Source organism: Neovison vison, chromosome 9, assembly GCF_020171115.1.
Source record: "Neovison vison isolate M4711 chromosome 9, ASM_NN_V1, whole genome shotgun sequence".
In the NCBI taxonomy this organism is placed as follows: Eukaryota; Metazoa; Chordata; class Mammalia; order Carnivora; family Mustelidae; genus Neogale; species Neogale vison.
Genome location: NC_058099.1, coordinates 73,488,039 through 73,502,874, shown reverse-complemented (window position 1 = coordinate 73,502,874; position 14,836 = coordinate 73,488,039). Strand labels below are relative to the sequence as shown.

The 14,836-nt window shown below is 47.7% G+C and overlaps 1 protein-coding gene across 7 annotated transcripts in view; it reads left to right on the top strand.

Moving 5' to 3' along the window:
- LOC122917633 (aminopeptidase O (putative)) overlaps positions 1–14,836 on the top strand; it is a 336,369-nt gene that overhangs the window by 229,505 nt on the left and 92,028 nt on the right. For 6 of the 7 annotated variants that reach the window (XR_006386419.1, XR_006386420.1, XM_044265753.1 and 3 more), the window contains one exon: positions 6,446–6,506. Coding sequence is in view for 5 of the 7 variants with exons in the window: in XM_044265753.1 (XP_044121688.1) it covers positions 6,446–6,506 (61 nt within the window). In the remaining 2 variants the exon portion in view is untranslated. Of the gene's footprint in view, positions 1–6,445; positions 6,507–14,836 lie in introns of those variants that run through there. The other variant, XM_044265755.1, reaches the window with a different exon arrangement.

The window sequence follows — 14,836 nt, the reverse complement described above, 5'->3', positions numbered from 1 at the left end:
CTTTCTTTCCTTTTTAAAGATTTATTTCTTTGAGAGGGGGTAGGGAGAGCAGGGGGAGGAGCAGAGGAAAAGGGAGAGAGAGTCTTAGCACGAAGCCTGATGTGGGGCTTGATCTCACGACCCTGAGATCACGACCTGAGCCAAAACCAAGAGTCGAACGCTTAGCTGTTTGTGCCATCCAGGTGCCCCAACCGTGGCTTTTTCTTTGCTCATCAGTTACTGTGTCTGTGTGCACGTCCCTGTGTTTGGTGTCATTCACTGCCTTCCTTCCCCCCGGGAGCTAGGGAGTGTTTGCTCAGTGACCTCAGCCATCTTCATTATCTGCCCGAACACAAATGACCCCTTTTGATTGAGAAACAAGTAACCCTGGGCACGGTTCTGAGATGCTCACTATTTGTATCCATATGTAGAGAGGGAGCTTAAAAACCTCAACTATGAAAATTTTTAAAAATCTGTGAAGAATGTCGGTGGCACTGCCAAACGAGGGTCTTTCCCTTTCAGACCCTGAGTGCCGAGGCCCCTAATGCTTGAGCTCATCCAGTACCTGCACCTGCAGAGTTCCTTCTATCTGTGGTTTAGTTCACGTGGCAGTTGTGGGGGGGGCTTTAGGAAGTTGCGCTTTCCTTCAGAGGTGCGGGCAGAACGTGATGCAGGTGGGAACCGAGATGGTGAAGACCTTTCTTCTGATCGGCTGCAAGGTGATAGGCACAGGTGGCAGACATAGCTGAGAGTCAGCCCTGCATCCTCGTCCCTCTGCCCTCGGAAATCAACTGAGCAGGCAATACAGCAAGTATAATACCATTTTCGCAGGAGCCTGGGTCTGTTCCGAGGCATGCTAACATCACAAAGGGAAGAGCCGCCGCCTTGCAACTTTCTCAGCTTTAAACACAGCTTGTCTCTCTCACCAGCATCATGCCACGGTGTCCAGTGTATTCTGTCCCCTGCGGTGTTAACTATGTGTGACCAGGTTTATAGCTCAGGGGACCTGGAGACAGACGCCTGAAACTCAGAGTTGCCTTACAGGATGTAGGAGTGCCGAGAGGGAATTCTGCAGCCAGCGGGTAAAACAACCTGCTGTTCCAGATGCCCAGGAGGCTTGGGTAATGAGGCGGAAGTACCGCTCACCAGTACAAATGGGGGGCATGCAGTTGTGGGTCTGTGTACTTTTAGCTATCTGTATAAAATCAATTTCCATAGTGATCAGACATGCAGAAGAGTAATTTCCTGTAAGTCCTGGGTCCCAGCGAAGTGGAAATGCTTCTGCTTGTCATTGTGATTATTTAAGCCACATGATCTCAGAGGGGAAACATTCACCATTGGCTTAGACCCTGAGTATCTTGATTTGAAAAAGCCAGCTTTTGCTTTACCCTGGCTATCTATCCAAGTCCAGACCTAAAAATTCACCTGCATCGTCATCTCAGTTATTATGATCAAAATAGCAAAAACTACGTAATTGTACTTATTCCCTCCAAACTTGAAACTCATTTTTTCCTTGTGGATTAAGTTTTATTGGGGCATCTGGCTGGCTCAGTAGAGCATACAACTCTTGATCTTGAGGTTGTGAGCTTGAGGCCCATGTTGGGCATGGACCCTACTTTAAAAAAAAAAATTCAGCATATCACAATCTCATAATTTCCTTGGGAAGTAAGGTCCCTTACAGTACCTTAAAAAAATTTTTTTCCAGTAGAAGCTTAAGTTATTGTTTTCATCACCCTCTCATAGTTTAAAATCTCATTCCCTGTGAGCAGTCCCCAGACAGACGTCAGTACAGTTCCATTCCAGCAGTGGTACTGGGAGTCTAGAATCCTGGGTTTTTCTTTAGCCCTTTGTCTGGCCTGACTTTGGCCAGTTTTCTTATGCTACAGTGTCTCCATCTGCTCAAAGCCAGACAACAATTGACACCCACTTCATGAGGATATTATGAGAAATGAAGTGATAATGGTTATAAGATGCTTTGAACCTTTCCAAAGGAAAGTGATCTGAAAACACATGTTCTTTTCATTCACGAGAGAGTGTCTTTTGCTCCTGGATGCAGCTGAACGATGAACTCTCCTGCCCTCACCCTTTTGCCCCTCCCAAGGGTCTCCGCATCTCTTCAGAACTATAATCGAAGGGCAGACAAACCAGGCCACCACAGCAGGGGCCAGGCCTCCTTCGGCAGGAGAGATGTCAGCAAGAAGGAGAAGGCAGGGCTGTTTGGAGCAAGCACAAGCCCTCCTTTTCCACAGGCTCGCCTGCTCCCCAAAAGCACAGCCAATGTATCATGATGACTGAATTCAGCATAGGAGGAAAAGTGGGGGCTTTGCAGCCAGGCAACATAGACTTGGATCTGTGTCGCCTTCCCAGAACCTGCATTTGCTCCTCTTTGACATGGGGATAGTGCAAATATTGTAAAGTTTAAATGAGACTTTCTCTCTAGTGCCTGGTACACAGTAGGTATTCAATAAGCAATAGCTACTACTTTTATACCTTTACTTGGAAATGGGCAGAGGGGTTTTGGTTTGCTTTGGTTTTGGTGCCACTCTGTAACAGTACCCATGTGTGCAAATACTAAATATGGCAAAGCAAAATTTGCCTTACTACTTTCCAATGCAATAACCACACAGTTGGCCCGGCCAGCTGTTCAGGTCGTAGACTGTAGCACAAATTGTTTATAGCCTCCACTTTGATCTCCCTGCCTCTGGCCTCATTTCCCTCAGTTACTCTTCCTCGACCCCCTTTCTCCTTTGCACCATTCTGCAGCCATACTCAGAGCCTCTTCAGTGAGGCCAAGGCTCGGTGGCAGGATGTCAGGGTTCTCACAGAACACCCCCTTTTTCCCCCTCACCTCATTCTGTGTGCCAGCCCTGTTGACCATGGCTTTGGACTTGCCTGCTTCTGCTCCCTTTGCCCTGCGTGCACTTTCCTTCCATTTTGCTGGCCCTGCCCCATCACTGGGGACAGCACGGCCTTCCTCCGTGACAGGGTTCAAGCTTTGCTTCCTTTAAGAAGATTCCCCTGACAAGCCTCCCACTGTCCTCCTCCTAGCTGAGCCACCTGAGGCAGCCCCGCCTCTTGCACATGGAGTCCCACAGCTCTGCATTAGCTCTAGTGGCACTGTGGGCATGCCTATCACGTGCCCCTGTCAGACAGTCACGTCCTGGGGTGTCCCAGCTCAGCCCTCCACAGAACCTCATGCCCAGTAGGCACCCACCGAACCAATGCCACAGGAAGAATCATGACCTGTTCTTCAGTTTTCCAGGGCTCATCTCTCCAGCCCCTCCCCATGCCACCCTTAAAGTTGTCGTATTTCAGCTAAGATTCCCTGAAGGAAATTTATGTCTGCGTCCTCTTCCTCCCTCCTCCATGGCTCTGCACAACAGCTGTTAGTTCTCCTTTGTAAAATCACTCAAAAATGGCCGTGAAGTCATCCCAGACTTCTCTTGTTCAGGACATTGAACCCCGGTTCCCTCAACCCCCCTGGTGGACCCAGGGCACTCGCCCCTTTGATCCTCACTAGGACTCTTGTCTAAATCCTTTCTTAATCCCCTGTCTTCCTCTCTAGTTGTGCAAGGTTTAAGAAAGCCTGTTTTCCTAGAACCACAGCACAACAGAGCTCTGGTCAGAGTCAGCCTCTTGCTTTGGCTTTTCTGAGTTCGCAGGAAGAAGGGTGACAGGAGCCCTTGGCCCCAGGGCTCTGGACGCCCAGAGTGTTCCTCTCTGACTGGAAAGGAAGCAGATGAATGGGCGGCTTAGGAAAAGCTTCAGGGAAGGAAGGACCTGGAAGAAAGCAGGCGTGCCTCTCAATCAGGACTGACAGCTTAGAGCACCAGCTGATCCCCCCACAGCTGTTGAGGCCCCAGGGCAGGAACCCAGCACCACCAGGTAAACCCCCCTCCTGGGTGCCAGACAGTAAGGTGGGGATGGTCTGCGTCCTTCCCATCAAGAGCAGGCCTTCCAGGGAGCCTCTTATGTTCGGTGGAAAGCGTACAGTCTGTCTGCCCCTGCAGCCTTGCACATTTCATTACAAAGTGAAACAACTTTGAGTTCTTCAGACACTTCTGTAAGGCTTAACCTTCAGCCCCGCTCTCCTCCTCCTCCCAGCCTCTCCGTGCACCTCTCCATGCAGCCGACTGGGCTCAAAAAACAACAGTGCTCGGGCGCCTGGGTGGCTCAGTGGGTTAAGCTGCTGCCTTCGGCTCAGGTCATGATCTCAGGGTCCTGGGATCGAGTCCCGCATCGGCTCTCTGCTCAGCAGGGAGCCTGCTTCCTCCTCTCTCTCTGTCTGCCTCTCTGCCTACTTGTAATCTCTCTCTGTCAAATAAATAAATAAATAAAATCTTTAAAAAAAAAAAAAAACAGTGCTCTGGATCTAAGGTGCTCTGAGAGCCACCTCCTCCCCTCCAGTCACCCTCCCAGCCCTGCCCCACGTGCTGCACATGCACTCACTCAAGCACACGAGTGCACGCGTGCACACACACGCATGCCTCACGCTCTATGTTACAGCAGGAACCAGGCTGCTTATACCTGGGTTGATGCTGTTGAGTGGCCACAGAGACATAGTGGGCCGAAGCGGGGGGATGGGGACACCTGTGGGCACCTGCAAACAAGGCATGCCCAGTAATTCCACTGAGTTGGGGGACCCGAGGAGCCCAGTGCAAGCATGTTTGGGAGGTCATCATTCTCCCCTTTTCTACTTCTGGCCTCTCCCACACAGGGGCATCATCTTGAAATGAATCCAAACCATTTACTCTGCATAGTCCCTCCGGCTCCCCGCCGCCCCGTTTTCTCTGGAAATACTGACAGTTGCTCCCTTCTGCAACCTTTGCTTCTCCTCTGGCCCAGGAAGACTAAGGTACATTGATGACTGGCTTCTCACTGGGGAAGAAAAGGTCGTAAAAATATTGGTCAGCCCCTACTTCCCCAACCCCATACAGGCCCGCTTCTCCCTCCTCCCTTTCTCACTATTGCCCAGCCGGGAGCAGAGCTCAGGAGGTGAGGGAGCACTGGGTTCAGCACCTTAACAATACCGATGGACAGAATTTTATCTTTCCTTAGCTTCTCTGCAGTCCCTAAAGGGAGGGGGTGTTAGGGAAGGGATATGATTTATATATGTTTGTTTATTTGTTTATTTATGATGTAGTATGTAATATATAAAATTTTTATAGGTTTGGAGCTTAACACATTGGGAATCTCTTATTGGGAAAGGTGATTTTTTTTTTTAAAGATTTTATTTATTTATCTGACAGATCACAAATAGGCAGAGAGGCAGGCAGAGAGAGAAAAGGGAGGAAGCAGGCTCCCCACTGAGCAGAGAGCCCAATGCGGGGCTCAATCCCAGGATGACCTGAGCCAAAGGCAGAGGCTTTAACCCACGGAGCCACCCAGGTGCCCCGGAAAGGTGATTTTTAAATTAAAAGGGAATACTTCTTATTGAAACAAAAGTAAAATGTGTTTTCATTCATTCAAATAAAAAATATCTATGGGAATCATCTTTTATACCAGGAACTGTTCTTTCTTCGGGATTTAGAGAAGCAAATTGAACAGCCATAGACCCTAATCTCAGAGAGTTTCAGACCAGTGGGGGAGACAGTTAAAGGGCCAGTAATGGAATAAACGGCAGGCACACACTGCTGGATGCTGTGGCACAAAGACAGGGAATGAGGTGAATGCCACCCACACAGCCTCGGAGAGGGCTCAGGAGAGGCCTCTGGGAGCAGAGATGTGAAGCAGGAGCTGGGGTTATCTAGAAATGGGCTGGGGTCGCTTTAAACGTCATTAGCCCAGGAAGACAGGAAGACCCAACCTAAGGTCTGCTGACCTCAAACAGACTGGATACTTAAGGAATGTAACGAGTATTCAAATCAGCAGGCCTCGAAACCAAAAGAATTTCAGCTGACTTTGGGTCAGACTTAACGAGCAACTGTCATATTTCAAACAAAGCAGCCCATGGGCCTGCTTCAGAGGCGTGCAAACCATGCGTGGTCCCTGCTGCAGGGTCCCTCTGCGCTCTTGCAGTGGGTCGCGCCATTTGTGCCCATCGCAGCCCCTCGTCACGACAAAGTTCCAATTTCATTTTGGTGTATTAAATGCTGGGGCCTTCCAATTTCACTCTGCTGCCTACTGCAAGGAAGCAGTTGTGCCTGATGTGTCCTGTGGACATGCTTTGTCCTCCCTGAATTGTCCAACCCAGCAGCCCCCTCGGGGCCTTAAGAGCACCTACTGTGGTGTGTCTCTGGTTCTTAGATTCCACCCTGCACGTTCCTGTTGACCGAAGTGGCGCTGTGTGACTGAGCGCCTTCTGCACTTGAACCTGGGACAGCCTTGCTTTCTCCAGCGAGTGGCTACCTCTCTGGAAGATCCATGCTGTGATGTACCTTTTCCTCTTTTCAGAGGAAAGAATGCTGTGTATGCAGTAGGTGCTCTGTAACGTTTTAATCCTTGCCTTTTTGTTTTATTTTTAAAGGCTTGAGTTGTCTGTGGAAAACATCTTCCGAGACTGGCTGGAGAGTTCTGGAATACCACAGGTGCGCTCAACAGAACTGCTCGGGAGGGTCTGTGGGGGATCGTGGAGCTTGCTGCTTAGCAGCTCGATTTTGACAATCATTTGTTTGTAGGTGTAGATATAAAAGTAATCACTGTGCTGAGTTGGAGTATCCGTACATTAGGAAATGATGGTCTCCCATCCTTTACATCTGCGATCACAGTATATGCCTCTGGCCTCTGCCTCAAGGGACTGTGGTGCCGTAGTGGGCGTGCTGGTTGACCTCAAACTGTGTGTTAAGCAAGGTCTTGCAAAGTGTGGTGTGTATTTTGGGTAGTGTCACCAGGCAACACTTCAGGCCATTATTGGGTTGAGCAGGTGCCTTTGGCTTTGGAGACAGCCAGATGAGTGAGTGAGCTGGCTCGCCTGTAGCTCTCCTCTGACCTGTCATGCCCTTAGTTCTCCATCATTTCCCTGATGCAGCTGCCCCTCAATGTCCTCCCCTGCTTCAGCATCCCTGCCTCTAGCTGCTCTTCCCTGAATGAGCCACGTAGATTCATTTCTCCATCTTACAGACCAGGACCTGTCCCTGCTGGAGGTGGTTCTGCTGTCTCCCGCCCTTTCAGCCTAGGGGCACGTCTGAGGGAGAGATGTTTCCAACCAGCCCCAGCTCCGTGGGAACTGCCTGGCTTGGAGCCTCCCCTCCCTCCACTCTGCCCAGGTCCTATGCTTTCTGGAGCCTGACGGGCAGCCTCCGAGTGCTGACCCTTACCAGAGCATTGGCCATGGGAAGTTGAGGGTGGCATCCTGTGTGGGGCTGGTCAAGGTACCCTGCAGGCCTGGAGCTTCCCAGTCTGGCCTGTACACCCTCCCTGCTGCCTACTCTCCCTCCCAGTGCCCCCCCCCCCCCGCCCCACAGCAGCTGCAGACCCATCAGAGTGAGCCCCAGTGTCTGGGAGTGGACCCCCATGGCTGTGAGAAACTCAGCCCTAGTCCCAGGCAAGCAGCCCCCTTAGCCTGCTCGTTTCCAGTTTCATGGCTGGTTATATGAGCTTCCCCTTGGGAGTGTCTGAATGTCACTGAATGTCTGTGAACCATGAAATTAAGGAACAGGAGGGGCTGCTCTCCATTACCTTTTCATCCCTCTCTTCACATCTTTGTCCTAGCTATCAAACAGGGGAAAATGTCGGCCTCCAGCCGCCATGAACTCTTTCCTAAAAAGGACGCAGTGCCTTCTGTCCAGGGATGCGTGTCACCTGTTACAAGTTATTTGTTTGGCCCAATCCTTCTGGGAGCAAAAAGGAATAAAACCCTGAGGTCTTAAAGAAGCAAAACAAAACGGGTGGGTAAGGCAGCACCTGGTTCTGGGAGGCAGCGCTTTCAATGTGTAGGTATTACAATGAGGTCCTGTGATTTCTAAGACAGGGGGCTTCCAAACCCGGCCATTCACTGAGGAGAAGAATCTCAAAAACAAAGTTAAGGTTTGTCTGATCCCAAAGAGCCAAGCGTTGCCGTCTTGTTTTAGATGGGGGCAGAGGGCATTCCTCAAAGCTGTGGGCCTTGTATTCTGAGGCAAGGCTGTAGCAAGGCGCCCAGACATTCTTTCCGTGGCCTGGAAGCTGGGAAGAGTGGGGAGCTCAGAGAGCAGAATCCCGAAATTTCCTGGCTCCAAACAACAAGGCTGCTGTGTTCAGCAGTTAGCCCCGAGGGAAGAGAAAAGAAAGAGTCCTTAATCGAGTGCCCAGAAGCAGGCGCACCCCACTTGGGCTGTAACACTGGGGCTGACCCTCTCAGTCCCGGGAGGCTCCCTAATTTCCCCTGAAGAGAAGGAGGCCTTGCCACCAGCGGGAGCTTTTTGCTTTTCATTAAAAGGGGGAGGGGCGCGGCAAAGGGAGAGGTTTGCCTCTGAGCGGTACATTTTTTCCAAGGTCTAGTTGCATTTGTGACAGCTTATAGTGTAGACAAGAATTTCTGCTATAAACTGACGAAACCTGCTGTCAAAACACAGCCAGGTGCAATGAGGCCAGCCTAGCTATAAATTGTCTTTAAGACCCAACTGGTATTTCCTTGGGCGCTTAACTGTTCAGTAAAAACAACAATGTCAGACAGAAAGGACCCTGATTTAGTGCACATCTTTCCATTGGTGAATGATCAGAAGGCGCCTTTTCATCTCCATACCCATTCTCTGCCATTATTTACATGGTTGATGATGATTTACTTGCTTGCCGTCCTTTCTGCACTCCTTGAGAGTTCCTTCTCTGTTCCACTGCAGTGAAAGGCTCTGCAAAGGCCTGGGACCCTCTGGGTGCAGCAGCCTGGCAGTGAATGGGACACCTTGTTCTTTGTCCCCATCATTATAATATAAAGTTACTAGTGTGCTTGGCCGGGATTGACAAGCAGAGTACTGAAATCGCTTCGATGCTCTTTGTTCTCGTTAAAAATTTCTGTCCACCAGCGATTGAAGTCATTCATGACAAAAGAGTCACGTTCTCCTGGTAAAGTTTTCATTCCACAGGTTACAGAGGCTTTTTGTCTCCTCTCAGGAAGGCTTGCCTTGTGGTTGGCCTCGATTTTCCTTTTTGGCCACACTGAATGGAAATCATTAAAAAAAATGTGGAAATCACTTCAGCAGCAATAAAAGTAAGCATGAGCCCCAAAGAAGTAAAAGAAATTGGATCCAAACCTCTTTAAAGAACACCCAACCCTGTAACCTTTGGCTTTGCAAACAGATTTAAAATTGATTGTACCATCGGTATTATAGATTATTTCCTTTAATGACTTTTTCCCCCTGGTTTTAGAAGTATTACATATTTATTTTAGAATATAAAAAAGTTCAAAATAAGAAAATTAAAATGGTCCAGAGATAATTTTTTGATGTAAATCCTTTCAGTCATTTTTCTGGAGGTCTGAATACATGGTTTACCCTTTTCTTTGTCTCCCTTTTTAAAACTCAAATAATGTGTTCTCTGTAGCGAGTTCAAGCAATAACAAAATATAAAAAGGAAAGGCCGTTGTCCCCTTCAGTCTTTCTCTGCAGAAATAATCCATGCCTGCTAACAGCGTGGTGTGGGTCCTTCCACACATTTTCTGTGCTATACAGAACGTAGGTGCATATCCTTTTTAAACAAAATTGGAATCTTATTATCCAAGCTGAAAGTTCTCATTTAAAAGTATATCTTAAGCAGCTTTCCATATCCCCTTTGATATAATTTAAGAGCAGTAATTTTCAACAGCTGCCTAGCTTTCTAACGAATAGTACTACTGTAATTTGATTTACTCCGATTCCCTCCTTGCCCCCCCATAGTATACATTATTTCTAAGAAAGTCGCCCATTCTGCTAATTTGACTGTTCTATAAATAGATACTGACATCTTTTCATGTCTGCCCAAAGGTCTCTTCCAACCCCCCACCAGCTTATATGCGCATGTATTCCAACTCCTTTTAAAACATTTATGTGCAGATACATTAGAAATAACTTTTCCCATCCAGCCTTTCATCTGTACTTCCTTATTTTAGTTGCTACAGAATTCTCTGACTCCTCTTTTTCCTTGAGTTCCTGGCCACATTGCCAAGTCCTGGTATCCTTTTACCCATATTTATTACATTTTGAATTTTCTTTCCTTTCCTACGGCCTCCCCCATTTCTCATTATATTTGGCTTGGACTGGTTCGGTAGCTAATTGGTTTTTTAGCCACCAAGCCATCTGCATCAATATTAGTGGATCTTTTTAAAAGATTCCTCCTCACCAGAAACTTACTCCCCATTAACTGTGGATTGAGAATAAACTCTTTGGCTTGCTATTTGAGGCTCTCAGCAGAACTGCCCCGGCTGTCTTCTTAAACCTTAATTTTTACCCTCCTAGGCATATGCTCAGCCATACTTACCAATCTCTAAATGTTTGTTTCTTTGCCGTGGGTCTTCCTTTGTGCATTCCCTTTTCTCCTTGGAATGCTTTCCTTTCCATGTATTTAGCAAGTGTAATGACCCACCTTACATTGTTGCTATTTGTATATGGGTCTCATACATAGGCTTCCCCACCCTGGGGAAACAAGGACTCTGTCTGACTCATCTTTGTCTTACTGCTGTGATGCACACAGTTGGTGCTCGGGGTCTCGATGTCCAATATGGCGGCCACTAGCCAAACGTAGTTATTCAGTGCTTGGAAAATACCCAGTGGCCTGAAGAGCTGATTTAATCTAATCCAAATCTAAATTTAAGACCTAATAATCCAGTTTTTGTTTGGAACAACTTTGGATATGTGAATGCATCTACTTTTTTTAATCTTCAATTTTATGAAATCTAAATAGAGACCAAGCATTTCTGGTTAAAATTTAGCACTTGAGGTGGACTATGAAAACACTCAGATTTAGAAGATTTATTACAAAAAAGGAAGGCAAAATATCTCTTTAATGGTTTATAAAATACTGGTTTTGGGGCGCCTGGGTGGCTCAGTGGGTTAAAGCCTCTGCCTTCCGCTCATGTCCTGATCTCAGGGTCCTGGGATGGAGCCCCCGCATCGGGTTCCCTGCTCAGTGGCAAGCCTGCTTTTTCCTCTCCCTCTGCTGCTCCCCCTGCTTGTGCATGCATGCATGCATGCATGCCCTCTCTCTTTCTGTGTCAAATAAATAAATAAAATCTTTTAAAATATTAAATTAAATTAATTTTAGCTGTTACATCTTTTAAAATGTGGCAACTAGGACATTGTAAATGACAAATGTGGCTCGCATACATTCCCAGTGAACAGTACTGCTCTAAAACTATTAGTTGCATTAAAATCTGAGTGCATGATGCCTTAAAATCCCCCACCAAATAGATGTAACTGAAATCATCTGTATTTTTGTCAAATGTGTGGATAAAGATAGAGCTCAGCCCATCCATAGACAGCGTTCACTGTGCTGTGACGGCGCCGATGATTACAATACACGGATGGGAGTGCTTATTCACAGTGGGCATCCAGAGGGCATGCACTAATTACCAGCCTCACTTCAGCTCTTAATTTCGCCTCCCAGGCAACCTGTTTCCTGAGGTACTAACAAGTAGCTCACTGGCACCAGTGAACCTCACGGCCCTTCTGTGGCTCCGTCCACTCTTCGGGGGAAGCGCTCAGCAGATGTGAGATGGCAAGATCTATGGGCACTGGGGGCACTGATGACGACAGAGAAGATGGGTCATGGCCAGTCACCTCGGGTGTCTCGGCAACAGGCAGGAAGCACCTCGAGCCCCGAGATTCACCCCTGTACCCCCACCCCAGGCAGCAGGTTCTTGCAGCATCTCGGAATATGCCACTGCTTTTCAAGCAGACACCTGCAAGTTGCCAACGGCCACACAAGCAAATGATGGACGACTTCAGTCTCATAGGGAGAATACTGAGGTCACAGAACTGAGGAAATTTGATAAGATGTGATGCTTTTAGCACAGAGAGAGCCAGTGGTTTATGAGGAGAATAACTCGTAAGCTTCTTTTTTGCAGTTTATGTAGTCACAACATAAGTTTAAGGCCCATTGGGATACTCAGTCTCGGTGGTGTCTCTAAGAATTCTACATTTAACAGTCATTCCAGAAAAGTGAGACTAGTTATTTTGTAAACTCCAGAGAAATGATATTTTTCAAATTACGTGTGCTATGAGATCCTGGCTTCTTTTTTTTATCAGTAGTAGCAGTTGCTATAATGGGGTGTGTTTTTTGGGCTTCTAATAATTTGGCTGTCTTTTTAGTCCAGTGGTTCGGCTTACATTTTCTGAGTGACTGAATAACTTGTCAGGGGATCTTAGAGATACATTGACTAGATATTCTGGTCTCAGTTGGGGCAGGGCCCATAATGTCAATGAGCTACCACAGTTCACTGAAGAGCCCACAAATCACTCAAAGTGCTACAGTGCTCCGCATTCACCAGAGATGGGGAGAGAGTTTACTGAAGTCCTTTCATCTGTAGCCTGATTTCTTTCATTTTTGGCATCCGTGCCTTCGTGCTCATATTAGTTAGCTCAGGCTGCCATAACAAAATCCCGCAGACCAGGTGGAATTTTGCAACAGACATTTATGATCTCACAGTTCTGGAGGCTGGAAGTCCAAGGTCAAGGTATGGGCCAGGTTGGTTTCTCCTAAGGCCTCTGTCCTTGGCTCGCAGACGGCTGCCTTCTCCCTATGTCCTCACACGGTCTCTCCCCTGTGTGTGTAGAGATCTCTGTCCCAATCTTCTCTTTTAAGGACAACAGCCAATTAGATTAGAGCCCGTTTCTGTGAATTCATTTTACCTTAATCACTTTTTTTAAAGTCCTGGTCTCCAGTATAATCACATTCTGAGGTATTAGGGGGTAGGACTTCAACATGTAAATTTTGGGGAGGGGAATTCAGCCCATAACAATGCTTTTTCCCAGCACTTCCCTAATTCCACATTTCTTGTGAATCCCTTCAAAACGCCCAATAAAAATCACCCAAGTCAACCTATTGCCCTAAGGATAAATATTTTTAGGGGTCTATGGATTTTTGGGGCCCCAAGTGACATTCTGTCTTGTGGAATGAGAGAGACGGATACGTGGGAAGGAAGGGTCTATCCTGGAGAGTACGAGGTAACTGAGGGTCTGTGCTGGGCGTCTGTATTTTTGCGGCTATATGATCTGACACTGTCTAAATGCACTGACCTCTTAGGGGCACCTGGATGGCTCAGTGGGTTAAGCCTCTGCCTTCAGCTCCGGTCATGATCTCGGGGTCCTGGGATTGAGCCCAGCGTCCGGTTTTCCACTCTGCGGGGAGTCTGCTTCCCCCATCTCTCTGCCTGCCTCTCTGCCTACTTGTGATCTTTCTCTCTCTGTCAAATAAATAAAATCTTAAAAAAAAAAAAATGCACTGACCTCTTCAAAGCAAAAGGCACCATGATATACCAGGAGGCATTTTCCTCTGGTGCCCCAAATCAAAGTTCTGTGTCCTTTCTTCCTTTTCTCTCTCTTTCAAAACACAATTTCCAGAAAGAATATGAATCTCACTCACAATAGTCTAAGATGAGACTCCAAGTGAATAATAAGGATTAAAAGTGTTTCCTCTCCGGGGCGCCTGGGTGGCTCAGTGGGTTAAGCCTCTGCTTTCGGCTCAGGTCATGATCCCAGGGTCCTGGGATCGAGCCCCACATCGGGCTCTCTGCTCAGCAGGGAGCCTGCTTCCCCCTCTCTCTCTGCCTGCCTCTCTGCCTACTTGTGGTCTCTCTCTGTCAAATAAATAAATAAAATCTTAAAAAAAAAAAAAAGTGTTTCCTCTCCCTTGAAGATTTCCTTTGCAACTGTATCAGAGCTTAGACATCTAGGGAACTGCCAAGCATCCCAGACCAGATGGATGAGATTTGCAAGAGGAAACTTCCAGGATCTGAAATTGTACCTCCTTGTCCAGTGCCTCCCCACCCCCATTCCTTCCCTTTGTCCCATGAATATAGCTGGTACTCTCTATCCTTTCAGAGGGACTGTGGATGGCTCAAGGATGAGAGAACATGGGCTTTGCCCTCAAGATGCTTAATAATTAAGTGGGGAAAGTAGGTACACGTGTAACTGACCCAAGGCAGAATGCAATAACTTGTGAAAAATGGTCTAGCTTCCAGCATTTGGGAGAAAGAGGCCGTTTCCCATTGTGGGAGCAGGGAGGGTTGAAGTACCATTGGAAGCCAGTCTTCAAAGACACATAGGGGAGAAGGCCATTTTAGACAGGCAGAGAGTCAGAACCAGCATCTAGGGGATCTAGGGGCTGGAAAACAGAATATGCATGTTTGAGCAGCATTGGATAGAATCTGTGCTCAATGGGCCATGGCTGAGGAACCAGTTTGTCATAAGCATAATTAAGGCTCAGAGGGTAATGCCCCAGGACCAGAGGAATGGATGCAGCTTCCTGGTGGAAGGGCTGGGGGAAAGCGCTCTACCAGCCAGCCTCACTGTCACTCCCCTCTCCCTCCCCAGCCCCAGCCCCAGCCTCTGCCACACTCTAACCAAGATCATCTGCCTCCCCAATAATAGAAGGATCAGTGCCTTTTTTTTTTTTTTTTTTTTTTTTTTTTTTTTTTGTAGCGATAAATACAGCTTGGAAGAGTAATCTTTCCTCTTGTTGGGATAGGCTGGTTAGGAACAGGTGTATTGTTGCCTGTTTTGCGTGGAGAGCAGGAGCTGCAAAGGTATTGATTAGGAACGCAGGACACTGCCAGACTACACAGGAACTTGGATGTGATGCTGGAGGCTTGCCACAAGATTCAAGAGCCACAGAAAGCTACCAGAGGCCTGTGAAAGGGTGCTAATATTTGAATGGCAATTAGGTCCCTGGGCAGGTGGCCCAGCAGCCTAGCTAGCAGGAAGACACCTAGATGAAAGGACAGGGCCCTCCCCTCCATTCGGGTACTAGG